We start from the raw sequence: 27,713 nt of genomic DNA on the forward strand, positions 1-27,713 counted from the left end.
GAAAATCCTAGGTGCACATCCACAAAGACAATTTGCGTGAGACTGTTTCAGTTACTGTGGGGCCAGGCACCCATACTGCTCAACAGGAACAGGGAATAATACCAACGGAGAGAGTCAGACTGAGCCAGGTCACAGATCGGAGGCGGCAGAAATGCCCCATTGTTATAGAGACAGGAAGAGTATCAGGGAATTGATGGTCATTCCAGGTTCCAGCACTCTGCCCAGTCAGGAGATGATTTCTCTGTCCAACTTGGGTTGAACATCACTGTAACAGTGTGATACCAGATCAAACCTTGGCAACTCAAGAATTCTCATCTGAAATGTGGTCCTAAATCCATTGATGGATTTTGTAAATCTTTTCACAGGATAAAAATGAGAAGGAATTTGTCACCGGGAATCTCAAACACAGTCCGCCAGTTTTGCTGTCTCTGTCTGGATATTTAAGAAGTGGAGCAAGGATATTCAATCAACCATCCTTCCTGCTCAGACTGTGGGGAGGGATTTATTCGGTCATCTCAACTGAAGGTACATCAGCAAGTTCACACTGGGCAGGGCCATTCACCTGTTCTGTGTGTGAAAAAGGATTCAGTTGGTCTTCCCGCCTGTGGACACACCAGTCAGTTCACACCACACCGGGCGGAGGCTGGTCATCTGTTGAATTTCTGGGAAAGGATTCACTCAGTCATTTGACCTAATGGCTCACCAGCAAGTTCACACTGGGGAGAAGCCATTCACCTGTTCAGTCTGTGGGAAGGGATTCACTCAGTCATCCGCCCTACAGAGACATCAGCGAGCTCACACTGGGGAGAAGCCATTCACCTGCTCAGTCTGTGCGAAGGGATTCACTCAGGCATCCAACCTACGGAGACATCAGCGAGTTCACACTGGGGAGAAGCCATTCACCTGCTCAGAATGTGGGAAAGGATTCAGTGAGTTATCCAACCTACTGGTACATCAGCGAGTTCACACTGGGGAGAAGCCGTTCACCTGCTCAGAATGTGGGAAAGGATTCAGTGAGTTATCCAGCCTACTGAGACATCGGCGAGTTCACACTGGGGAGAAGCCGTTCACCTGCTCAGAATGTTGGAAAGGATTCAGTGCTTTATCCAGCCAACTGAGACATCGTCGAGTTCACACTGGGGAAAAGCCATTCACCTGCTCAGAATGTGGGAAAGGATTTACTGATTCATCCACCCTACAGAGTCATCAGCGACTTCACACTGGGGAGAAGCCGTACACCTGTTCAGAATGTGGGAAGAGTTTTACTCAGTTATCCCAAGTACAGAGTCATCTGCGAGTTCACACTGGGGAGAGGCCATTCACCTGCTCAGACTGTGGGAGCAGATTCACTCATTTATCCAGCCTACAGAGACATCAGCGAGTTCACACTGGGGAGAAGCCGTACATCTGCTCAGAATGTGGAAAGGGATTCATTCAGTTATCCCACCTACAGAGTCATCAGCGAGTTCACACTGGGGAGAAGCCGTTCACCTGTTCAGAATGTGGGAAGAGATTTAATCAGTCATCTAACCTACTGGTACACCAGCGAGTTCACACTGGGGAGAAGCCGTTCACCTGCTCAGAGTGTGGGAAAGGATTTACACAGTCATCTGCCCTACTGGTACATCAGCGAGTTCACACTGGGGAGAAGCCGTTCACCTGTTCAGTCTGTGAGAAGGGATTCACTCAGTTAGCTACCCTACTGAAACACCAGCGAGTTCACACTGGGGAGAAGCCGTTCACCTGCTCAGTCTGTGGGAAGGGATTCTCTGACTCTTCCACCCTTCTGATTCATCAGCGAGTTCACACTGGGGAGAGGCCGTTCAGCTGCTCCAAATGTGGGAAGGGATTCACTCAGTCATCCCACCTACGGAGTCACCAGCGAGTTCACTCCGAGGCGAAGCCATTCACCTGCTCAATTTGTGGAAAGGGATTCACTCAGTCATCTACCCTGCTGGTACATCAGCAAGATCACACTGGGGAGAAGCCGTTCACCTGCTCAGTCTGAGGGAAGGGATTCACTCAGACATTCACCCTACAGAGACATCAACGAGTTCACACTAGAGAAAGGCCATTCACCTGCTGAGAATGTGGGAAAGGATTCACTCAGTCATCCCACCTACTGGCACACCATCAGTTCACAATGGGGAGTGGCCATTGTTATGAATCTCTAGGTTTTGTTTGCTGTGGAGAGAGAGAGAGAGAGAGAGATTAAGAAGGCAAATGTGTCTGACTTGCAGCTTGTTTACATCGCGTGCAGCTTGTTTAGTTTTAACCGAGGACACAGACACTCAGAGACAGATAGAGACAAAGGAGGAAAAATGGAAGAATTGAAACCAGGGAACTAGTGGCCAAGGGTCACTGTTTGGAACCTTCCTTCGCCCACAAGGGTGGACAAATTATCGATTCACCATACATCGAATGTGTGGTTGTCACCTCATTTGATCCATAGCAGAGGATCTGATTTGGGGTATCCTGTGGAGACCACTTATGTGTTAACCCTTGCCTGGCTGTGGTGTGGTAGTTCACTTGAAGATGATACCCCTTATGACAAGTCACTTCGGGTGATAATTAGTATGTGGATTTGGAAGGATGACAGATAAAATCTACAGCGACTGTTGGTCTCGTTTTACCACCATGGAACCTGTGGAATATGACATAATGGCCTTCTCTCAACATTTACCCTGGATTACAAATATCTCTCTCTCATCACTTATTCTGTAGTTGAACTGAACTTTCATACTTTACCATCTCAAGACTCCAAGCCTTGTTTCCCCCGAGCTCAATAGTTTGGGAGTTTTATTTCTACAGATTTATACACATAACACTCATGAGGAAATCTGTAGATGCTGGAAATTCAAACAACACACACAAAATGCTGGTGGAACCCAGCAAGCGAGGCAGTATCTATAAGGAGAAGAAATGTCGATGTTTCAGGCTGAGACCCTTCGTCAGGATTAACTGAAAGGAAAGATACAAAGAGATTTGAAAGTAGTGGGGGGAGGGTGAAATGCGAAATGATAGGAGACAGGAGTTGGTGGGATGAAGCTAAGAACTGGAAAGGTGATTGGCGAACGTGATACAGAGCTGGAGATGGGAAAGAATCATTGGACAGGAGGCCTCAGGAGAAAGTAAGGTGCGGGGGAAGCACCAGAGAGACATGGAAAACAGGCAAACAATTAAATATGTCAGTGATGGGGTAAGAAGTGGAAGAGGGGCATTAACGGAAGTTAGAGAAGTCAATGTTCATCCCATCAGGTTGGAGGCTACCCAGCCGGTATATAAGGTGTTGTTCCTCCAACCTGTGTTTGGATTAATTTTGACAGTAGAGGAGGCCATGGATAGACATATCAGAATGGGAATGGGATGTGGAAATAAAATGTATGGCCACTGGGAGTAGTCTGTTGCTGCTGGTTCTTTTTTAAAGCGTTATGGTTTGTAACAAAATGGGGCCTGCGTCTGGGATATGAACAAATTTAAGGATTGATTTAATATCGATTTCATTGGATAAATCCCTTTTGATTTATTTGTGTGTGGAAAATCTGCAGCAATGGATGTTGATAGATATCTGGAAGTGTGAACCTCTCAGGCATTAGAAGACACCAGAAGGATTGAGTTATTGAGTATTGCTAAAGTGTTAATATTTGCTAAGGTGAAATTGACAATGAGCAGGGCACAGATGCAGAGGATAATAGCTGAACATTATGTATCTGAGGGGGTGTTTAAAGTGGAGGAGTTGGAGGTGTTTCCTGAACGTAAACCTAGTGAGCTTGAGCTCCAGTACAAGTGAGAAAAATTAAAGATGGAGGCAGAGGCAATTTCAGGCTGGAGAGACAGAAAAGCAGTAAGAAAATACTCTTACTAAGTGTAATTAAGGGGAAGGCTGAGCAAGCCTATTCTGCTTTGACAGCGCTGAAGCAGCTTATTATTTATTTATTTATGCTTCCCCAATCATCGCCACTGGGCTATAAATGTGCAGGAGCTGTGTGTGGTTCAGTGCTTTGCTCAAGGACACACAAGCTGCCTTGGCTGAGGCTCAAACTCATGACTTTCAGATTGCTAGTTCAACACCTTAACCACATGGTCACGCACCACATATTATGACATAGTGAAACAGGCTGTGCTCAAAGCTTATGAGTTGGTCCCAGAAGCAGACAGGCAAAAGTTTAGAAATTTGAAGAAAACTGTGAACCAGACATACAGAATTTGCTTACGAGAAATTTGTGTGTTTTGACCGCTGGTGCACATCTGAACATGTAAATGATGATTTTAACAGCTTGAAAGAGTTGGTTTTAATTGAAGAATTCAGAAGGTGTGTCCCTGATGACAGAAAGATGTATTTAGATGGAAATGATGCTGCCACTATGGAGGAATCTGCTGGATTAGCAGATCAGTTTGCTTTAACTCATAAAGTTATGTTTACCCTGAATAAGAGTTTCCAAAAGGTACTTGTCAAGTTGTGGGTAAACCTAATGAGCTCACCCCAGTGGCCTGTACCTGCATTCAGTGAACCCTTTTCCAAAGTTATAGTGGATTGTGTTGGCCCATTGCCAAAGACCAAAGCTGGCCATCAGTATCTGCTAACTATTCTGTGTACTGCATCCAGATTCCCAGAGGCAATACCTCTCAGAAATATTAAAGCTAAAACTGTGGCAAAGGCTCTCACCAAGATTTTCACATTATTCGATTTGCCTAAAGAAATCCAGTCTGATCAAGGATGTAATTTTACATTTGGATTATCCCAGCAGGTAGTTTCTGAACTGGGAGCAAAACAAATTGCATCACCTGCATACCATATAGAATCACAAGGGGCTTTAGAAAGATTTCATTCTACCCTCAAAACAATGATTAAGACATATTGTGTTGAAAATGGAAAAGACTGGGATGAAAGAATACATTTGCTTTTGTCCACAGAAAGAGAGTCAGTACAGGAATCACTGGGCTTTACTCCATTTGAACTTGTATTTGGTCGCAGAGTGACCTTTTAAAAGAAACAATGGATTGATGTTAACTCGTTAGACTATATTTTGAAGTTCAAAAATAAACTACACCAAACCTGTAATCCAGTGAGACAAAACTTAAAGATTTCTCAAAACAAAATGAAGTGTTGGTTTGATAACAGGGCTCGCGAAAGAAAATACCAGGTGGGAGATAAGGTACTTGCCTTATGTTGACGAATCCACTTCAGGCGAAATTCAATAGACCATATGAAATAGTCTCCCAAATTAATGATGTGAATTATGTTATTAAAACACCCAACTGACTTGAACTAACGCAGGTGGTACACATAAATATGATAAAGCCTTTTTTGACAAGCAGGTACCATCTGTGAGTGTTGTTGTCAAAACAAATGAAACTGCCAACCCTGAAAATGAAACAATTGACTTGTCTGAGACTTTTCACAAGCCAAACGTGGTCCCAGTTAGGCTAATGAACTCAGTTGTTCCAGAAAACATTGCTAACAGATTGTCTCATCTGCAGCCAAAGCAACAACAACTTGCTTGTCCGAGAAAATCTTATGGCGGTGCTTTGGAAGGATAGATTAGAGAGCTCTTCTAAGGAGGCCATTTGGGTGGAATTGAAGAATGGGAAAGGTGCAGTAACACTGATAGGAGTGTATTATAGGCCACCTAATGGGGCGCGTGAGTTGGAAGAGCAAATGTGTAAGGAGATAGCAGATATTTGTAGTAAACACAAGGTGGTGATTGTGGAAGATTTTAATTTTCCACACGTAGACTGGAAAGCTCATTCTGTAAAAGGGCTGGATGGTTTAGAATTTGTGAAATGTGTGCAGGATAGTTTTTTGCAACAATACATAGAAGTACCGACTAGAGATGGGGCAGTGTTGGATCTCCTGTTAGGGAATGCGATAGGTCAGCTGACAGATGTATGTGTTGGGGAGCACTTCGTTTCCATTGATCACAATAGCATTAGCTTCAATATAATTATGGAGAAGGACAGGACTGGACCTAGAGTTGAGATTTTTGATTGGAGAAAGGCTAACTTTGAGGGGATGCGAAGGGATTTAGAGAGAGTGGATTGGGTCAAGTTGTTTTATGGGAAGGAAATGGAGGTCATTTAAGGGTGAAATTATGAGGATACAGAATCTTTATGTTCCTGTTAGGGTGAAAGGAAAGGTTAAAGGTTTGAGAGCACCATGGTTTTCAAGGGATATTAGAAATTTGGTTCAGAAAAAGAGGGATGTCTACAATAGATATAGGCAGCATGGAGTAAAGGAATTGCTCGAGGAATATAAAGAATGTAAAAGGAATCTTAAGAAAGAGATTAGAAAAGCTAAAAGAAGATACGAGGTTGGTTTGGCAAATAAGGTGAAAGTAAATCCGAAAGGTTTCTACAGTTATATTAAAAGCAAGAGGATAGTGAGGGATAAAATTGGCCCCTTAGAGAATCAGAGTGGTCAGCTATGTGTGGAACCGAAGGAGATGGGAGAGATTTTGAATGATTTCTTCTCTTCGGTATTCACTAAGGAGAAGGATATTGAATTGTCTAAGGTGTGGGAAACAAGTAAGGAAGTTATGGAACCTATGACAATTAAAGAGGTGGAGGTACTGGCGCTTTTAAGAAATTTAAAAGTGGATAAATCTCCGGGTCCTGACAGGATATTCCCCAGGACCTAGAGGGAATTTTGTGTAGAAATAGCAGGAGCTCTGACGGAGATCTTTAATATGTCATTAGAAACGGAGATTGTGCCGGAGGATTGGTGTATTGCTCATGTGGTTCCATTGTTTAAAAAGGGTTCTAGAAGGAAGCCTAGCAATTATAGACCTGTCAGTTTGACATCAGTGGTGGGTAAATTAATGGAAAGTATTCTTAGAGATAGTATTTATAATTATCTGGATAGACGGGATCTGATTAGAAGTAGCCAGCATGGATTTGTGCGTGGAAGGTCATGTTTGACAAACCTTATTGAATTTTTTGAAGAAGTTACGAGGGTAAGGCAGTGGATGTAGTCTATATGGACTTCAGCAAAGCCTTTGACAAAGTTCCACATGGAAGGTTAAGAAGGTTCAGTCGTTAGGTATTAATGCTGGAGTAATAAAATGGATTCAACAGTGGCTAGAAGGGAGATGCCAGAGAGTAGTGGTGGATAATTGTTTATCAGGATGGAGGCCGGTGACTAGCGGGGTGCCTCAGCGATCTGTTTTGGGCCCAATGTTGTTTGTAATATACATAAATGATCTGGATGATGGGGTGGTAAATTGGATTAGTAAGTATGCCGATGATACTAAGGTAGGAGGTGTTGTGGATAATGAGGTGGATTTTCAAAGCTTGCAGGGAGATTTATGCCGGTTAGAAGAATGGGCTGAACGTTGGCAGATGGAGTTTAATGCTGAGAAGTGTGCGATTCTACATTTTGGCAGGAATAATCCAAATAGAACATACAGAGTAAATGGTAGGGCATTGAGGAATGCAGAGGAACAGGGAGATCTAGGAATAACTGTGCATAGTTCCCTGAAGGTGGAGTCTCATGTAGATAGGTGGTGAAGAAGGCTTTTGGAACGCTTGCCTTTATAAATCAAAGCATTGAGTACAGAAGTTGGGATGTAATGCTAAAGTTGTACAAGGCATTGGTAAGGCCAAATTTGGAATATTGTGTGCAGTTCTGGTCACCGAATTATAGGAAAGATATCAATAAATTAGAGAGAGTGCAGAGACGATTTACTAGGATGTTACCTGGGTTTCAGCAATTAAGTTACAGAGAAAGGTTGAACAAGTTAGGTCTCTATTCATTGGAGCGTAGAAGGTTGAGGGGGGATTTGATCGAGGTATTTAAAATTTTGAGAGGGATAGATAGAGTTGACGTGAACAGGCTGTTTCCATTGAGAGTAGGGGAGATTCAAACTTGAGTACGTGATTTGAGAGTTAGGGGGCAGAAGTTTAAGGGAAACACAAGGGGGTATTTCTTTACTCAAAGAGTGATAGTTGTGTGGAATGAGCTTCCTGTAGAAGTAGTAGAGGCCAGTTCAGTTGTGTCATTTAAGGTAAAATTGGATAGGTATATGGACAGGAAATGAGTGGAGGGTTATGGGCTGAGTGCGGGTAGGTGGGACTAGGTGAGATTAAGGGTTCGGCACGGACTAGGAGGGCCAAGATGGCCTGTTTCCGTGCTGTGATTGTTATATGGTTATATGGTTTATATGGTTAACAGCTGAAGGAATTATTTCTGAAGTTTAAGGATTTATTTCCCTTTGTTCCCAAGCAAACCACGGACGTAGTACATGACGTAGATGTTGGTCAAGCTAAACTGATTAAACAACACCCAAATTGCATGAACGTAGAAAAGTGTAAATTCGCTGACCAGGGAATTGAGTATATGCTGGAGAATGGTATTATTAGGCCTTCAAAATGAGATTGGAGTCACCCTGCATTATTGTGCCCATACCTGATGGTAGTGTTAGATTTTGCACTAATTATAGAAAGGTAAATACAGTAACAAAAACAGATGCCTATCCTATCCCTAGAGTGGATGATTGCATCGATAAGGCTGGAAAAGCTAATTTCTTACAACGATTGATCTGTTGAAAGGGTATTGGTGTGTTCCATTGATGGACAGAGGTAGAGAAATTTCTGCATTTGTGACACCATCTGGGTTGTATGAATACAATGTTTTGCCTTTTGGAAGGAAAAATGCTCCAGGAACATCCCAGAGAAAGACTGATTTTGTAATTCGAGGGTTAGAAGACACAGATACCTATATTGATGACTTAGTTACAGGGAGTGGCACTTGGGAAGAGCATATCTCTGCAGTAGAAAAGCTGTTTGACAGGCTTTCCTGGGACAACCTTACAGTTAACTTGGCTAAGAGTGAATTTGGCCATGCCAGTATGACCTATCTTGGCTATGTTGTTGGTCAAAGCAAGTTGGCTCCTGTTCGGGCAAAAGTCCAGACAATTTCTCAAGTTCCTATTCTGACTGCTAAGAAGGCTCTTAGAAGGTTTCTGGGAATGGATGGATATTATCGTAAGAACTCTGCTGCGATTGCTCTTCCTCTGACCAATCTCCTGAAGAAGCGTGAAAAGTTTGTTTGGACCGACCCTTGTCAGAAGGCATTTGATTGATTGATATCAGTATTTGAGATTAGGCCAATCAATGTAGTGCTGTCAGCAAAATTTAATTAGCAGATTGGAGCTGTGGGTGGCAACACAAGTCATGGGTGCACAGAGAGTAAAGGAGGGGTCCAAAGTGCCAACCCTGTGGGGTATGTGTGCTGAGGGTCAGAGAGACAAAGGAGATGGAGCCCACTCTTACTACCTGCTGGTGACCTGACAGGAAGTCCAGGATCCAGCTACACAAGGCAGGGTGAAGGCCGAGGTCTCTGAGCTCCTTGTCGATACTTCACACCTTTTTATGGCTACTGCTCTGCCCAAGACTGCAAGGAACGGCAGAGAACTTTGGAGAGCAGAGAACATCAGAGAAACAAGCCTCCACTCCATGGACTCTTCCTACACTTCCACTCCCTCGGAAAAGCAGGCCATGTACTCAAAGAACCTCATTACATGGACATTCTTGCTGCAAACCCGCTCCTCCATCGGGGAAGAGATACAAAAGCCTTAAAGTGCGTAACACCAAGCTGAAGTATGGCTTCCTGTCTACAGCTATAAGCCAAATGAATGATAAGATGGACTCGACCTCACAATTTAACTGGACGTGACCCTGCACCATTTGCCTATCTGCACTGCACTTTCTCTGCAGCCACAATGCTTTGTTACAGTGATTATTTTGTTGTATATCAGCTCAATGTACTGTTGGAATGTATCCATCTGTGTGGATGGTACATCAGGCAAGATTTTCACTGTAGCTCAGTACATGATGATAATAAACAAATTTCCCATTTCAATTGTGTGGAAATATTAAACAGACTGAGCTTCTGCTCTGGAAGCTCAGAAGGAAACTGAACTGTTGTCATTTCTGAGGAATACAAATATATGGAAAATGCTTCAATCTCACATTACGATCTGTGGTACCTGGGATCAGGGTGGTGGGTCTCCCATCAGAATCCGGTTTAATAGCACCGGCATGTGTCATGAAATTCGTTGTCCCTGCGGCAGCAGTAGAACCTAATTCAGAACAATAGATTTTAACAATTGTGATTTAAAATATGAATATACATATATATAGTACAAAAATGGAAAAAATGCAATAAGCTATTTTAATTGTGTGGAGCAATTTGACTGACTGGGTGTTGCTTTGGAAATTCTGAAGTGAAGCTGAACTAAACTTTACACATTTATGAGAAGCGCAGATAAATACAAAAGGCTAAATTCTCACATAAACGGGTCAGACACCCAGAAACATCAGCTGCACTTCAGCACCACAAAACAGTGGAATGAAACAACAGAACGTGTCGCAGAGAAATAAACATTGTCCACAAACAACGAGAGGACGTGACAGATCCGGATCTCACTGCCTTGTCTGAACGGGGAAAGGTGGAGCTACACGGACACATAGAACAGTGACCCGCAGATGCTGCAGATCTGCGGAACAACATGAACAGGAAACGGGATCAGTTGACGGGTGGAGGGACTCCCTCCTGAACCGGTGACTCTGCTCCTCACCCCTCACACGCTGCCAAACCCATCCACCACATTCCCCACATTATTCCATATTTATCCCAGATACATGATTATTTTTCCACACCATATCTTCCCCGATCCTTTTCCCTCCACCTCCAGGTCACAGAGTCACCGGCTCATTCCCATCCAGGTCCAAAACATAATTCAGACCCAAACAGGAAATGTTCACGTTTCATTTAAATCAGTTCTATGTTTATAAACTCTAATTTCTATTTACATTCCTCCAGAGCCTTGCTGGACAGGAACTCTGAAACATCAAGTGAGAAACAGCAGGAAGAGGCCATTCAGCCCCTCTAACCATCAGCAAGGAGGCGGCTGCTCTCCCATCTCAGCCACACGTTCCTGCCCAATCCTCATTTCCTCCACCCCTTCGGTCTCCACACAACTGCCGGCCTCTGTTTTACATGGGGACGATCACTGAGTCTTCACTGCCCTCTGTGGTGGGGATTTACAGACATTCACCACCCTCGGAGTGGAGACATTTCCCCTCATCTCAGTCCCAGACAGACCACTCCTCTTTTCAGAGACTGGGATCCCTGGTTCAACCGGTAATGATGTTGTGCATTTCAATGTTCACCTCTCAGTCCTCGATTCTCTAAATGAAAGGGTTATCACATTTCATTTTTCTTCATATGATGACCCACCACTCCAGGGATCAGTCTGGTGAATCTTCATTGCACTCTCTATAATAAATACTCTCTAACCACTTTGTTAATCCTCTGTGGAATTAATTACCATCTTCTGCAGACCCATGTTGCCCCGACCACTCACCTCCCACCCCTGTCACTATTTCCACCTTCCCACCTCCCCCTCACCTGGATCCACCTCTCACTCCCCATCTCTTGCCCCATCCCCACCCCTCACCTCTTTTCTCTGACTATTTCCCGTCCACTCTCAGTCCAGAGGGCCCGAAATGTTGACGGTCCATTTCCCTCCACAGATGCTGTCCGACCCACTGAGTTCCTCCGGCAGTTTGTTCTTCGGTCTGTATAACCCGTGTTAGTTTGGGGAGCGGGATTTTACACCATATTCCAGGTACAATCCCAACAAAGCTCAAATAATTGTCACTCTGCCCGGACCATTGGCCCCGCTTGCAGGGCAACAGTCTGCCGGTGTTTGCCCCCAATGTGGTGAATCCCTCTGCTCGACACCACCGTGGGCTCAGACATTTCCACAGATGAGCCCCTCCTGTCCCCACCGGGACAAACATCCTGTCCGCCCCCTCTCTCACCATCTTCATCCTTTCAATAAAATCCCTCCCTCCCCGGGGAACCGGCATCGAACCGACGGGCCGAGCGGTCTCCTCCTACCTCTCAGCGATACATCAGACTCCGGCCGCAGGAGACGCTTCACAAACGCCCCAACTTCCCTCGGAGGGAAATGGAAATAAATCAGAAAGCGGACATTTACTTTGAGGTTTTCTCCGCTCTGAGGAGGCGGTCGGCGCTTGAGCGGGGTAACGCCCACTCGGCTTGTCCGCCTCCGCGATTGGTTGTAACCAGTGACTGACATCGCTTAGCACCAATAGGAATAGCGTAGCTCCTGAATCCTCTGTTGACAGCGGTGGGGGAGGGGATGGTCACGTGATTATTAGCCCAGCCGTTAAACCGATAAAGCTCGAGCACAGCAGCGCGTGGGTGACGTAAGACACCACGCACGAGGGCAGATCCCGGTGTGGGGAGCCCATGTGTGACGTCAGGCGCGTGGGAACTGTGTCTGACGTCACCAGTGGGCGAGCGCTGGCATTCAAAAGCACCTTAATGGACTTTTCGGTGGGACAACAACATTAATGACGGGTTTCATCACTGAATCCAGTGTTGTGGGATGTAAAGTCCCCCGTTATGTGTCCGGCTGTGCCGTGTTGTTGGTGGAGTGGGCAGCGTGGTGTTTGTCTCGATTCGGGTCACAACACCAGAATTGCCAGCGGGGTCCACACACAGTGTATTAGTCAACAGAAAACACTGTGTGTATTCTCAAGTGAGGAGTCTGTGTGGAGATGCAGCTTCCCTGGAGGTGGACGAAAGAGGACACACCAACAGGAGGAACCAGCTGCGGGAAGACATGATTTTTCAGGTCTGATGACGAGCTGAATGTACCATAACCTTCAGACTGAATCAGAAAACCATTCTGAGGGTATTTGAAACGTCAGAAGCAGAGGAGATGTGATCCTATGTCTCCATCAGACCCTCAGTGAGATGGTTCCAGTTATAACGTGCAGGGATGAAAGCACAGTGTTTGGGGTCTGATTTAATCACTGATTCTGACACAGTGAGAGGGTTAGTTTTGCTGTAAGGAAGCAACATTAATGCAAGAAGACACAGGAACTTCATCAGTTGCCAGTTGTTTAGCAGAAGAGACCAATCTCTATGCAACTTTGACAGAAACAGATATTCCCAGAGGTGAGAAAGGGGTGCAGTCTGGTTTATTTCAGTTTGGAGAGGGGAGTGGAGTTTTGAAATCAGTGCCCTGCGGTGCCACCATCGTTAATTTAGCATGTGCGGAGTGGCGGATCACACAGCACGGAAACAGGCCTTTGGCCGGCCATACCTGTTCTGACCATCCACTCACTGTCCACACGGGTCCCATTCATCAGCACTTGGTTCACAGCCGACTGTATCTCGGCAGTTTCAATGCTCATCCTCTTCGTAAATGTTGTGAAGGGACCTGCCTCCACCACCACCTCGGGCAGTGAGTTCCAGATTTCAGCTACCCTGGTGACACCGGCTCCTCCGCTGTTGTGCGGGGTAGGGTTGTTTCCTTTGGGGGGGGGGGGGGGGCTCGATGTTATTGTTCCCTTTTGTCCAGAGGGGTGGGGTTTGTAGATTGATGATCGGGATGCCGTTCTTTTTTTAAGCTAGGGTTGGGGTGGGAGTTTGATTTTGCTCTCTGAACGACTTTCATGCTGGGACTCACAAACACAACAGCTCGTTAGTTCCGCTGTATCTGTCAGTTCACCAGCGCTTGAATGTCGCCGATCCTTGAATGTGGAGGCGGAGATGCTGGAGAAGACAGCGCCCCACTGGCGATAAGGAGAACCCGAGCACGTGTCCATGTCCGTGATCTGATTGGATACATCGCCATGACGTTCAGAGCAGTGAGATATCATTCCCTGGATCTCATTTTGGAAGGGATTCAGTCGGCCATCGCAGATACACCAACAGCTTCGCTCTGGGAAGCGGCCGTTCACCTGCTCCGTGTGTGCGAAGAGACATATTCAGTGAACCCACCTTGTGATGCTCCGGTGAGTTCACATTAAATAGAGGCCACATTTCTGTCCGGAGTGAGCAAAGAGTTTTACTCAATCATCCCAGCTGCTGCAACACCAGCAACTTCACATCAGGGAGGAAGTTCAAATCAGCTCCGTGTTAAATGTTTAACCATCACGGTGACTGAAGGCAGCTGCAGGTTCATGAGGGACTGTTACTGTCAGATTCTGCAGTTCTTGCGGCTGCTCATCGCACCCAGGACTGAACCCTGGTCACTGAGCATTGGAGGAGTCGGTTCTGCTGATGTTAGACTTAAACTAGTCTGGTGTTTAATATTGTGGAGCTGTGAAAGATAAATCAGTTTGTATCAAATCCCGTGTCTCAGGTTCTTATCGTCTCTAACACACTCACAATGTACACTAGAGTGGCCACTCTGTCCATCTGGTCCCTGCCCATGTTTCTGTTCCATATCAGTATATTAAAATCTACCCCTGCCGTTCCCCCTCTCACTCTCCCTGTTACAGGTTACAACTAGTCACCGCTCCGTGGAATAGGAGATTTCTCTTGAATTTCAGAGAATCATAGAAATCTACAACACATTACAGACGCTTTGGCCCACAATGTTGCGCCGACCATGTAACTTACACTAGAAACTGCTTTAAAATTACCCTACCGCATAGCCACCTATTTTCCTAAGCTCCGTGTACCTATCTAAGAGACTCTTAAAATACTCTATTGTATTCGCTTCTGCCACCATCGCTGGCAATGCATTCCACACAAACACCACTCTTTGCTTTAAAACCTTAGCTCTGACATCTCCTCTGTACCTACTTCCAAGCAGCTTAAACCTATTCCCCCTCTTGTTAGCCGTTTCTGCCCTGGGAAAAAGCCTCTGGCTATCCACACGACCAATGCCTCTCATCATCTTATACACCTGCATGAATTTCCTGCATGATTTTCTCCGGGCTGAACAAGACGATGAGCTCACTGTGGTTGTGACGTTGTTCAGGGCTCTGGACGAAGTTGGTTAAACTCCTTCTTCTCCGCTCTTTTCAATGTTTTGTGTCATTTTCACCAATTTTAAAGGACTGTGACTCAGACATCTGGGTTGTTGCAATTTTTACGTACCAGCAGCAATAGATCACTAACGGAGTCTGGTTTCGATGTTAAAACCACTCTCTTCATTAGTATCTACTCCAAATCTAAAAGATTGAACGAAATAAACAACAATTAACGGTGTTGTACGTATTCCAAACTATCAAACTTGGGAAACAATGCTTAAACTCTTAAGATGGTAAAGTGGAAAAGTTCAGTAATCTACGGAACAAGCGAGTGAGAGGAGAGATTTGTAAATCCACACGAAGATGTAGAGAGAAGGCAATTACGAAGAATTCCACACACATTCCACGCTGGGTGAACGAAATAACAGTCGCCGAAGATCTTATCCGTCGATTAGTTCAGAAATCCACTTAGAAATATCACCAGGTGACAGTCACAAGAATATCTTCTTCGGGTGGTTACCACAGAACACCCCGATTCCGGGTAAGGGAAATCCACACATATGGATTATACGAAGTGACAGTCACACATCCGTTGTGCACTGCGTGCCGATGATCAACCCAATCTTTTGGGCATAGCAGTGACAAGCTGAAGTCTCTCTCACTCTTCCTCTCCCTCTATCTCTCTCTCTCTCCCCTCCCTCTCCTCCCCCCTCTGTCTCTCTGTCTCTGCTGTAGCGCCTGTGTGACGTCACAGACCCGCCTCAGTCAAGCACTTAAAGCGACACTCACAGTAAACGAATCTGCGGTCTCGTAACACAATGCACCTCTAAAGTCTGACAGCAGACCAGCGAGTGAATCTTCGATGGTGCAGAGTCAGAAACCAAAGAGTTGCCAGCCTGAGTCAGGCTTTGGGGCTCCAGAGAGAGATGGGGTCTAGAGTTTACGAGGAGGAGGCGGAATCAGACCAGCAGGATATGGCTACAAAAGGAAGATCAGAAAAATTTGGAAACTGGTTGACCGGAAAAAAAAGATTGTTAGTTTCTGCAAAATACTGGTGGAAATCAAAAGATTAGGCAGCAATTGTGGAAAGGAATAAATAAACAACTTTTAGACCGATCCTCTTCAGCATGCCTAGACTGTGGACTCTGCTGCTTAGTTGCTACCTGAACTGCAGAGCTCCTCCAGCATTTTGTGTGCATGCATCTCTGTATGTTCAGCCACTGCAGAATCTCTTGTGTTTTATATCCACATTTTACCTTGGCATTAAATACATGTTGATATTATATTGTTTATGTGAGCCGCTTCCTGCGTTAAAAAAGCTTCAGATTTTTTCTATATACCCGAAAAAAAATGAGATATGGACATTGAACCGGTGCTTCAAGAACTGTTTAATGGCACCGTTATTACCCTTAAGGCCGTGCGCGAATAATTTTTATCAGGCACTGAAGCACTGATGAACTGCGCAGGCGTCAGGCTGACAACGTCCCCGAGTATCACGCATGCGCGCAGCACACGAGGCCTTGAAAATGTCGGTTGCAGGTAAGAGCGATTCTCCGTGTTTTTATCTTAAACACCGACTTCGGGATAATTCCTCTGAATTTCGGACACCGTGGGCAGCAACCCCGGGACAGTCCTGCCCTCTTCCCTCTCTCTCAGCCCCACGATCCGTACACGGGCCCCGGGGAGCTTCCGGCTGATGAGGGAATGGGAACCGATGGATCTCTCAGACAGAGCTGAGCTCCAGCTATCTAAATGCAAGGATTAGGAACTCGGAGAAAGGGAACAAAATCTTTTACATCACCCATCTGTGGACACTCTCTGGAGGTCCAAGATTCGTATGTTACACGACCGCTGGACTAAGTGTGTAAATGTAGGAGTGGACTATGTTGAAAAATAGATGTGCTAGATTTTCTAAAATTGACTCCTTCTACCTTAGACCACAACCTTATCTGTCATTCCTTATTTATTTATTTATCTATCTATCTATCTATCTATCTATCTATCTATCTATCTTATATATATATATATATACATATGGAAAAGCAGTATAACATTAGATGATCATCAGCATAAGATGAAAGTTTAAACCTTAGCCTTTGTTTTAAATTAGTACCTAGTCTTTTCTGTGATTAGAAAACCGGAATCTTGGTTAAATTACCGGACATAAAGTATGGTGAGGTGCAGTGCTAGCATTGTAGATTAGCAAAGATTCTACTGTGGATTGGACTTCCAGAGCACAGTTACTGGATATCCACAGGACAGTACTGTCAAAGACTAAGACGGTACTTTCAAATAGAATTGGAAAGGAAATGAGAGGGAATTTTTGAGTGATGCAGGGCAAGAGAAAAGGATTGGAATTGAGAGGATAGTTCTGGTTGATGATCTCCTTTCATGCCAACAATAATTTTATAAAATTGTTCTGTGATTCTGTGTGAAGCTTTCCCTGGTCATTTGCCACCTCTTCTTGTGATTCTGCTCCTAAATGTGAAAACTTGGAGAAGTGAGTTTAAAATTATGCCATTGAACTGGTTGTAAGAATGGATCACACCTATTGGTCCTCATTTGGTTTATTCGGAGCCTTGTCAATAGCATGAATAACTGAATAAACATCTCATTAGAATGGGGTAGATTAAACTGAATATATAGGATCTTTAAATTATACCCCTTCCCACTTATTATTTTCGCTGGAAAAGAGATGTTGAAATTCTAAGTAATCCTGACTAAAGTGTATTAATGTTTGAAAAAAAAGCTCAAGGTCAAATAAGTGTGAAACATTTGAAGAGTATTTTATAGGAAGGGACATTAAAGACATTCATCATTCATGCTGATTTTTCCTCCCAGCACTGCCGCAAATACACAAACCACCCCACCTCCCTTCAAATCTACTCCATGCTATGCCTGATGAACCAGCCAAGATTAGCAGTTCACCATCTGTGGGAAAAATTGAGTACAAATACCTAATAAGGTTGGGATGTGTACATTCGTCTCCCAATTTATGATATAGGAGCATTGACATTATGCTGCTTTGTGCGTAAAATATACAATCCTCTTTGTTCAATTCTTTATTAGCTAGTGAACTTACAAGTTTGCTTCAGGGAGTTAAGCAATTTAATTTTAAACAACAGAATGAATTGACAAATGTTACCAATTTTAAATAGCAAAAAGTTTATAGTATTTTTTTCCTGGGAAAAAATAGAAGTGGGGAAAAAAAAGACTTTTGGTCTGAAGTTTGAATAGTGTTATCATGTGACTGCATTTTTCAAAAGAAAAGAACAAAGATTGTAATTATCCAAATGCAGAAGGGTTAATCCTACGTTAAACTTGTGAATTAGGATTAAGAGATCCAAGATAATGTTAATTTAATGAAATAATTTAAATCCAATTAATGCTTTAAATCTACACTATACGTTCAAGAATGCATTTTAGGTAGCTCAACACCTCATGCAGGTCAGTCAGGTATCTCTGCTCCCTTTAAACTTGCACGTTTCTGTTTCCCAGATGACTTTGAAACTTACTTTGACCTTATTTTCTGAGCGTCTTTTAAACTTGGAGGTTATGTGGAACACATCATTCTGTAATGTGATGTCTAAAAACAGTGATTTGGAAGTGAGGTATGATATATTAATATGAGAACATCTAATAATACAGAAAATCTGCTGGTCCGACACCCAAGACCCAACCATGGCAGGTTCACTAAGTTTTACTGTGGTTCGTCACATGTTTGGAGGGCTGTCGCCTGAAAGTAATGATCATTAATCACCATCAATGTTACATAGTTCACACGAAAAATAAAAGCACAGGGGAGAAATCGGCCTCTGCCGCACCTTTTTTTCAGAGTGCTCAGTGGTTCATTTGAAATCAGGTCCAGAATTTACCTGCACTTCTGATGGGAAATCTGTTGGATGTGTTTCTGACAAACATAAACCCAAAAAATGTAATGAGTCAATGCACCAAGTGGATTGAACGCCAGCACTTTTGAACAGTGTGTTTCAGCCTATTCTGTTTCAATCTTTATGAAATGTGAAATAATATGAAAGGTCTAGAACTTGATAGAGGGCTAAAAGATTACGAGAGGCATAGACAGGGTGGATAGTCAGTACCCGTTTCCCAGGGCACCAACAGCAAACACCAGAGGGCATATGTATAAAATTAAGGGAGGGAAGTTTAGGGGAGACATCATGGGTAAGTTTTTTTTTACACAGAGTGTTGTGAGTGACTGGAATGACTTGCCAGGGGTGATGGTGGAGGCTAAAACATTAGGGGTATTTAACAGCCTCTTGGACAGGCACATGGATGAAAGAAAAATGGAGGGTTACGGGGTAGTGTGGGTTTAGTTCTTTTTTTTAAGGTTTATATGGGTTGGCACAACATGGAGGGCTGAAGGGCCTGTACTGTGCTGTCGTGTTCTATTCTATGGCTCTAAAATCTTTTACATCACCAGTTGAGAAAATCATCTTTGATCTACCTCCAATCACAAAGAGGAAATCTGCAGATGCTGGAAATCCAAGCTACACACACAAATTGCTGGAGGAATTCAGCATTAGTACTCTTTTCCATAGATACTGCCTGGCCTGCTGAGTTCCTCCGGCATTTTGTGTCTGTTGCTTGTTCTACCTCCACTCGGTCTGCATTTTTCTACCAGTGAGAACACGCTTCCACCAATTCTGTCTGGCTACGTAATGATATCAAACACCTTTGCCCTGGGCAACAAGTAGCTTTCACATCAGAAATGTGCCAGACTCCAGGGAGACGGACTACTGTCCTTAAAGGCAGTATTCCTTGGCATTACCATCACTGTTCACCACTGTCAGTCACCTGGGTGAGACTTCAGGGGAAATATTTATGTACAATACTGTGTGTGTTGTGGTGATGCAAGAGTTGCTGGAGAATTTTCTAGTGGAGTGATATTTGGAAATCTGAAGTTGAAAGCATCATTTAGCAAGAAAATCACAAATAGGTGGTTTGCAAAAGCTGTGGCGAGTAAATCCTTCATTAACCTGTTACATAGGTTGTGTGAGAGTGCAGATGAACTCAATCAAGACTCAACCAGAGGAGATTAAAGATCTTACTGACAGTGACTTGTTCGCTGTTGAAATGAATATCTCTCTATGTAAAATTCAGTTTGTACATGTTGTTGTCAGTGGGTAAAAATTGTACAGTACAAGGTTTTTGCACACACTGGTCACTACAAATTAGAGGGGACATTGGTGGGAAGGCGGGGAGACCTCCAGTGTCCCTGACGCACTCACGTAGAAGGTGTATATCCAGCTGCACTTTAAGGAGTTGGAGCTGGAAGTGGATGAATTCCGCATCATCCAAGCGTCAGAGGGTGTGATAGGTATGACGAGCAGGGAGGTGAGTTGCACCCAAGGTGCAGGACACAGGAAACTGGGTGAGAGTCAGGAAGGGGAGTGAGGTTAAATAGCCATTGCCGAGTACTCTTGTTGCTATCCCACACAACAACAGGTGGACACTTTAGAAACTGTTGGGGGGAATTACCTGGCAGAGGAAAGTCAAAGGGGTGATAGGGGATTTGTTAGTTAGTGGAACAGAACTAGAAAGGGACGAATATCCTAGTGGCAAGGCTTGCTGGTGCTCCCCTGTGGGGTGGGTGGTTAAACTAAAGTTGCAGGGAGGATTGGAGCCAGAATGACAGAACAGATAGTGGAGAGGGTGAATTGAATCGAATTGACTTTATTACTTACATTCTTCATACACGAGTTGTAGAAATCTTTATGTTACGTCTCTGAGGTCTAAAGTTGCAATGTGAAATTTATAATAGTTTATAATAAATAGTATGTACAACAGGACAGTCAGGATAAATAAAAGTACAATTGTATCAGCATGAATTAATCAATCAGAGGGCCTGGTGGAAGAAGCTGTCCCTGGGCCTGTTGGTCCGGGCTTTCAGGCTGTTGTACCGTTTCCCAGATGGTAGCAGCTCGAACAGTTTGTGGTTGGGGTGACTCTGGTCCCCAATGATCCTTTTTACACAGTGGCCCTTTTTACACACCTGTTTTTGTCAATGTCCTGAATAGTGAGAAGTTCACATCTACATATGCGCTGGGCTGTCTGCACCACTCTCTGCAGAGTCCTGCAACTGAGTGAAGTACAGCACCCATACCAGGCAGTCATGCAGCCAGTCAGGATGCTCTCAATTGTGCCCCTGTAGAAAGTTGTTAGTATTTGGGGCCCCGTCCCACACTTCCTGAACCGCCTGCGGTGAAAGTGGTGCTGTTGTGCCTTTTTCACCACACAGCCAGTATGTACAGACCCGGTGAGATCCTCGGTGTTGTGTGTGCCAGGGAACTTAAAGCTGTTCACCCTCTCAACCCCAGATCCTGGGTCAGCCTGTCTCCATTTCTCCTGTAGTCTGCAGCCAGCTCCTTTGTTTCAGTGACATTGAGGGCAAGGTTGTTTTTTTGACAGCAAACAGATGTCATTCAGACCTCAGGACATGAAATTATGATATTGTAGCCATTACTTGGACTTGCTTGCGCCCAACAGTCTGAGGGATTTCAAGGAACAAATCTGTAGAGAGATTGCGGACTATGCCAAGAAACAAAGGTTGATAAAGTGAGTGATTTTAACTTTCTGTTTATTGACTGGAATCCTAGGCTGTAAAAGGACTAGATGGGGTAGAGCTTATCAAATCTACCTTAATCAGTATATAAAATTCCCGATGTAGAAGTGTGCAATAAGCTATTGGGAAGTGATCTAGGGCTAGTGACAGAAATTAGTGTATGGGAACACTTTGTATCTACTGATCATGAGATTCCAAGTAAATACAGAAAAGCAGAGGCCTGGACCTCTCTTGAGATTCTAAATTGAAAGGCCAATTTTTATGATATTTGCAAGGATTTGACAAGTGTTAATTGGGACAGGATGTTTTTTAGCAAAGCAGTACTTGGTAAGTGCGAGTTCTTCAGAAGTGAAATTTTAAGGGTGTAGAGTTTGTATGTGTCTGACAAAATAAAAGTTGAATGGTAACTAGTGCAGGGAATCTTGGTTTTCAAGAGATATTGAGGCCCTGGATAACTTGTTCCTCTAAATGCCGCGGACTGTTGGGTGCAACCAAAACTCATTAATGACAGCCATTTCATAATTCCACTCCCGAACTCATCTGACTTTCCTTTAGTTGTCTTCTGTTGGATTCTAAAAGCTTCTTAATGGTCTTTTGCTCTTTTGTTTGCCCTCTCCTCTGCTTTTATGTTGGTTTTGGATTCTCATTTAACCCACGGTTGTGCCCTGCTGCCATTCCAATGCTTCCACGTCTTTGGGATGTATCGATTACTCAGCTCTCGAATTGCTCCCAGAAACTCCAGCCATTGCTGCTCCATTGTCACTCCTACCTTTTCCCTTCCAAACAAGTTTGGCCAGCTTCTCTGTCGCAGAAACATGGAGAAGTTCAGTGGAGAAACAGGCTATTTGGCCCATTTAGTCAATGCCACAAAAACATTTAAGCTCTCTAATGCAACTACCTGCACTGGGATCATCACCCTCCGTACCCCTACCATCCAGGTACCTGTCAAACTTCTCTTAATGGTGAAATCGAGCTCATATTCTCCACTAGTGCTGACATCTCATTCTACACTCTCATGACCATTTCAGCAAAGAACTTTTCCAAATGTTCCCATTAAATTTTCACCTTCCCCACTTACCCATCTGGTTGTCATCCCACCCAACCTCAGTGGAAAAAGCTGTTTGCATTTACCCTATCTATACCCTCATAATTTTGTTTACTTCCAACAAATCCTCAGAGCAATGTATAATTTCTTTGTTTATGTTTGGAGCCTTTTTTAGGTGTATAAGATGATGAGGGGCATTGAGTGTGTGGATAGCCAGAGGATTTTTTCCCAGCGTTAACATGGCTAACAGGATGGGGCATAGTTTTAAGGTGCTTGGAAATATATGCGGAGGGGATGTCAGGGGTAGGTTTTTTACACAGAGAGTGTTGGATGTGTCGAATGCAATGCCAGCAGCGGATGTCGAGGCGGATACAACAGGGACTTTTAACACTCTCTTAGATAGTTACATGGAGCTCAGAAAAATAGAGGACTATGCGCTAGGGAAACTCCAGTCAGCTTCTAGAGTAAGTTACATAGTCGGCACAGCACTGTGGGCCAAAGGGTCTGTAATGTGCTATAGATTTCTATCATTCTATGAAATTCAAGGGAAATCTCCAAACCCACGGAGTGGTGACTAGTAGTGAATAGTGGGGAAGTTACTGGAACTTATGTGCAGGAACCGGAAATATAAGTATTTGGGTCGATGTGGACTGATTAAGGATAGACAGCATGGCTTTTTGCATGGTAGGTCATGTCTAACCAGTCTTACAGAGTCTCTTGAGGAAGTTATCAGGAAAGTGGTTGAAGTCAAGGCAGTGGATGTTGTCTACATGGACGTTAGCAAGGCACTTGACAAAGTCTCATATGGGAGGTTGGTCAAGAAGTTTCAGTCACTCAGCATTAAAGATGAGACAGTAAATCGGATGAGACACTGTCTTTGGGAGAAGCCAGAGTGTGGCAGCAGATGGTTGCCTCTCTGACTGGAAGCCTGTGACTAGTGGTTGCCACAGGGATCAGTGCTGGATCTGTTGTGGATTGTCATCTATATCAGTAATCTGGATGATAGTGTGGTTAACTGGATTAGCAGATTTATGACTACCAAGACTGGTGGTGTTGTGGACAGCGAGGAAGACTATCATGGCTTGCAGTGCAATCTGGACCCCCTGGGAAAATGGTTTGAGAAATGGAAAATGGAATTTAATTCAGACCAGTGTGAGCTGTTGCACTTTGGTCTGACCTACCAAGGGAGGTCTTTCATAGTGACTGGTCGGGCACGGAGGAGTGTTGTAGAAGAAAGGGACCTGGGAATACAAGTCCTTAATTCACTGAAAGTGGTATCACAGTTCGATAGTGACGGAAAGAAAGATTTTAGCCCATTGGCTTTCGTGAACCAAATACTGACAATAGATGGATATTATGTTGACTTGTAAAAGAGGCCTAATTTGGAGTATTGTGTGATGTTTTGGTCACCTACCTACAGGAAAGATTTAAAAGAGATTCAAAGATTTCAGAGAAAATTCACAAGGCTGTTGTCAAGTTTGGAGGACTTGGGTTATAAGGAAAGATTGAACAGGTCAGGACTTTATTCTCTGGAATGTAGAAGATTGAGGGGAGATTTGATTGTGGTAGAGGGGCACAGATAGTGTAAATGCAAGCTGGCTTTCTCCACTGAGATTGGGTGGGACTTCAACCAGTGGCCAGGGGTTAAGGGTGAAAGGTGAAATGTTAAGGGGAACATGAGGGGAAACTTCTTCACACAGATGGTCATCTGGGTGTGGAATGAGCAGCCAGCACAAGTGGTGCATGCGAGCTCGATTTCAACATTTAGGAGGTTCGTGTAGGTACCTGGATTGTAGGGGTGTGGGAGGGGCAATTTAAATAGTTCAGCACAAGACTAGATGGCCCAAAGGACCTGTTTCTGTGTTGTACTTTTCTACAAGAACCTGAAATATTACAAAAATTCACTCTAACCCCTTTTAACAGCTGTGCGGACCAACCAGTCATCTCAGCAGGAATTTTTTTACATGGTGTTAAAGCTGTAGCACTTTAAGTTAATAATACATAAAAGAAAATCCCAGATGCACATCCACAAAGACAATTTGCGTGAGACTGGTTCAGTTACTGTGGGGCCAGGCACCCATGCAGCTCAGCAGGAACGGGGAATAATACCAATGGAGAGAGTCAAACTGAGCCAGGTCACAGATTGGAGATGGCAGAAATGCCCCATTCTTATAGAGACAGGAAGAGCATCAGAGAGTTTGATGGTCTTCCAGATACCAGCACTGTGCCCAGTCAGAAGATGATTTCTCTGTCCAACTTGGGTTGAACCTCACTGTAACCGTGTGATACCAAGTCAAACCATGGCAACTCAAGTTATCTCATCTGAAATGTTGTCCTAAACCCATTGATGGATTTTGTAAATCTTTTCACAGGTTAAAAACGAGAAGGAATTTGTCGTGGGGATCTCAAACAGAAAACGCCAGTTTTGCTGTCTCTGTCTGGATATTTAAGAAGTGGAGCGAGGGATTCAATCGACCATCCTTCATGCTCAGACTGTGGAGAGGGATTCAATTGATCATTTGACCAAATAGCAAGCCAGTCATCTTACACAGGAGAAAGGCTGTTCACCTGCTCAGACAGTGGGAGTAGATTCACTCAGTTATCACAATTAAAGGTACATCAGCAAGTTCACACTGGGCAAGGCCATTCATCTGTTCTGTGTGTGAGAAAGGATTCAGTTGGACCTGTGGACACACCAGTCAGTTCACACCACACCTGGTAGAGGCTGGTGATCTGCTGAATTTCTGGGAAAGGATTCACTCAGTCATTTGACCTTATGGCTCACCAGCGAGTTCACACTGGGGAGAAGCCATTCACCTGTTCAGTCTGTGGGAAGGGATTCACTCAGTCATCCAACCTACGGAGTCCCCAGCGAGTTCACACTGGGGAGAGGCCGTTCACCTGTTCAGAATGTGAGAAGAGATTCACTCAGTCATCCAACCTACGGAGTCCCCAGCGAGTTCACACTGGAGAGAGGCGCTTCACCTGCTCAGTCTGTGGGAAGAGATTCACTCATTCATCCGCCCTACAGAGACATCAGCGAGCTCACACTGGGGAGAAGCCGTTCACCTGCTCAGTCTGTGCGAAGGGATTCACTCGGTCATCCAACCTACTGGTACATCAGCGAGTTCACACTGGGGAGAAGCCATTCACCTGCTCAGAATGTGGGAAAGGATTCAGTGAGTTATCCAACCTACTGGTACATCAGCGAGTTCACTCTGGGGAGAAGCCATTCACCTGCTCAGTCTGTGCGAAGGGATTCAGTCGGTCATCCAACCTAAGGAGACATCAGCGAGTTCATACTGGGGAGAAGCCATTCACCTGCTCAGAATGTGGGAAAGGATTCAGTGAGTTATCCATCCTACTGGTACATCAGCGAGTTCACACTGGGGAGAAGCCATTCACCTGCTCAGAATGTGGGAAAGGATTCAGTGATTTATCCAGCCAACTGAGACATCAGCGAGTTCACACTGGGGAGAAGCCATTCACATGCTCAGAATGTGGGAAAGGATTCAGTGAGTTATCCAGCCTACTGAGACATCAGCGAGTTCATACTGGGGAGAAGCCATTCACCTGCTCAGAATGTGGGAAAGGATTCAGTGAGTTATCCACCCTACAGAGACATCAGCGACTTCACACTGGGCAGAAACCGTTCACCTGTTCAGAATGCGGGAAGAGATTCACTCAGTCATCCCACCTACAGAGTCATCTGCCAGTTCACACTGGGGAGAGGCCATTCACCTGCTCAGACTGTGGGAAAGGATTCACTCTGATATCCCGCCTACAGAGACATCAGCGAGTTCACACGGGGGAGAAGCCGTTCAACTGCTCAGACTGTGGGAAGGGATTCACCCAGTCATCCGACCTACGGAGTCACCAGCGAGTTCACACAGGGGAGAAGCCATTCACCTGCTCAGTCTGTGGGAAGAGATTCACTGTGTCATCCCACCTACAGAGTCATCAGCGAATTCACACTGGGGTGAAGCCGTTCACCTGTTCAGAATGTGGGAAGGGATTCACTCAGTCATCCAACCTACGGAGTCATCAGCGAGTTCACACTGGAGAGAGGCCGTTCACCTGCTCAGAATGTGGGAAGAGATTCACTCATTCATCCGCCCTACAGAGTCACCAGCGAGCTCACACTGGGGAGAAGCCGTTCATCTGCTCAGAATGTGGGAAGAGATTCACTCATTCATCCGCCCTACAGAGACACCAGCGAGCTCACACTGGGGAGAAGCCGTTCATCTGCTCAGAATGTGGGAAGGGATTCACTGAGTCATCCTACCTACAGAGACATGAGAGTGTTCACACTGGTGAAAAGCCGTTCAATTGCACAGAATGTGGGAAACGGTTCACTCTGTCATCCAACCTTCTGAAACACCAGCGAGCTCACACTGGGGAGAAGCCGTTCATCTACTCAGAATGTGGGAAGAGATTCACTCATTCATCCGCCCTACAGAGACACCAGCGAGCTCGCACTGGGGAGAAGCCGTTCCTCTGCTCAGAATGTGGGAAGAGATTCACTCGCTCATCCGACCTGCAGAGTCATCAGCGAGTTCACACTGGAGAGAAGCCATTCCCCTGCTCAGAATGTGGGAAGAGGTTCAGTCACTCACGCTCCCTGCAGAGACACCAGTCAGTTCACACTGGGGAGAAGCCGTTCATCTGCTTAGTCTGTGGGAAGAGATTCACTGAGTCATCCAGATTACTGGAACATCAGCGAGTTCACACTGGGGAGAAGCCGTTCATCTGCTTAGTCTGTGGGAAGAGATTCAATAACTCATCCAGATTGCTGGAACATCAGCGAGCTCACACTGGAGAGAGGCCATTCACCTGCTCAGAATGTGGGAAGAGATTCACTCACTCTTCCACACTACAGAGACATCAGCGAGTTCACACTGGAGAGGAGCCATTTACCTGCTGAGAATGTGGGATAGGATTCACTCAGTCATTCCAACTGCTGGCACACCAGTCAGTTGATATGAATCCCTAGGTTTTGTTTGCTGTGGACTGTCATTTTAAGAGAGAGAGATTAGGAAGTTTAATCAGTCTGACTTGCAGCTTGTTTAGTTTTAACTGAGGACACAGACACTCAGAGTCAGACGGAGATGAAGGAGGAAAAATGGAAAGATCGATACAAGGGAAATAGGTGCCCGCAAGTGTGGGTTAATTATCAATTCATCATACATCGAATGTGTGGTTGTCACCTCGTTTGATCCATAGGAGTGGATCTGATTTGGGGTATCATGTGAAGACCACCGATGTGTTAACCCTTGCCTGGGT

General features: G+C 44.7%; 1 protein-coding gene across 3 annotated transcripts; it reads left to right on the forward strand.

The window, feature by feature from the left end:
* The first annotated feature begins 250 nt into the window (after positions 1-250).
* Positions 251-27,418, forward strand: LOC132386790 (zinc finger protein 850-like). 3 transcript variants are annotated; one of them, XM_059959133.1, is made up of 3 exons: positions 251-1,941; position 3,428; positions 25,195-27,418. In XM_059959133.1, the coding sequence occupies exons 1-3, from the start codon at positions 695-697 to the stop codon at positions 27,352-27,354; spliced, it is 3,408 nt and encodes a 1,135-aa protein (XP_059815116.1). In that variant the 5' UTR covers positions 251-694; the 3' UTR covers positions 27,355-27,418. The 3 variants fall into 3 exon arrangements, with proteins under 3 accessions (XP_059815116.1, XP_059815114.1, XP_059815115.1); XM_059959131.1 differs by lacking the exons at positions 251-1,941; position 3,428 and adding an exon at positions 16,288-16,341 and having other exon boundaries at positions 24,803-27,407; XM_059959132.1 differs by lacking the exons at positions 251-1,941; position 3,428 and adding an exon at positions 18,315-18,413 and having other exon boundaries at positions 24,803-27,407.
* The last annotated feature ends 295 nt before the right edge of the window (positions 27,419-27,713 follow it).

Source organism: Hypanus sabinus, unplaced genomic scaffold (genome assembly GCF_030144855.1).
Source record: "Hypanus sabinus isolate sHypSab1 unplaced genomic scaffold, sHypSab1.hap1 scaffold_131, whole genome shotgun sequence".
Taxonomy (NCBI): Eukaryota; Metazoa; Chordata; class Chondrichthyes; order Myliobatiformes; family Dasyatidae; genus Hypanus; species Hypanus sabinus.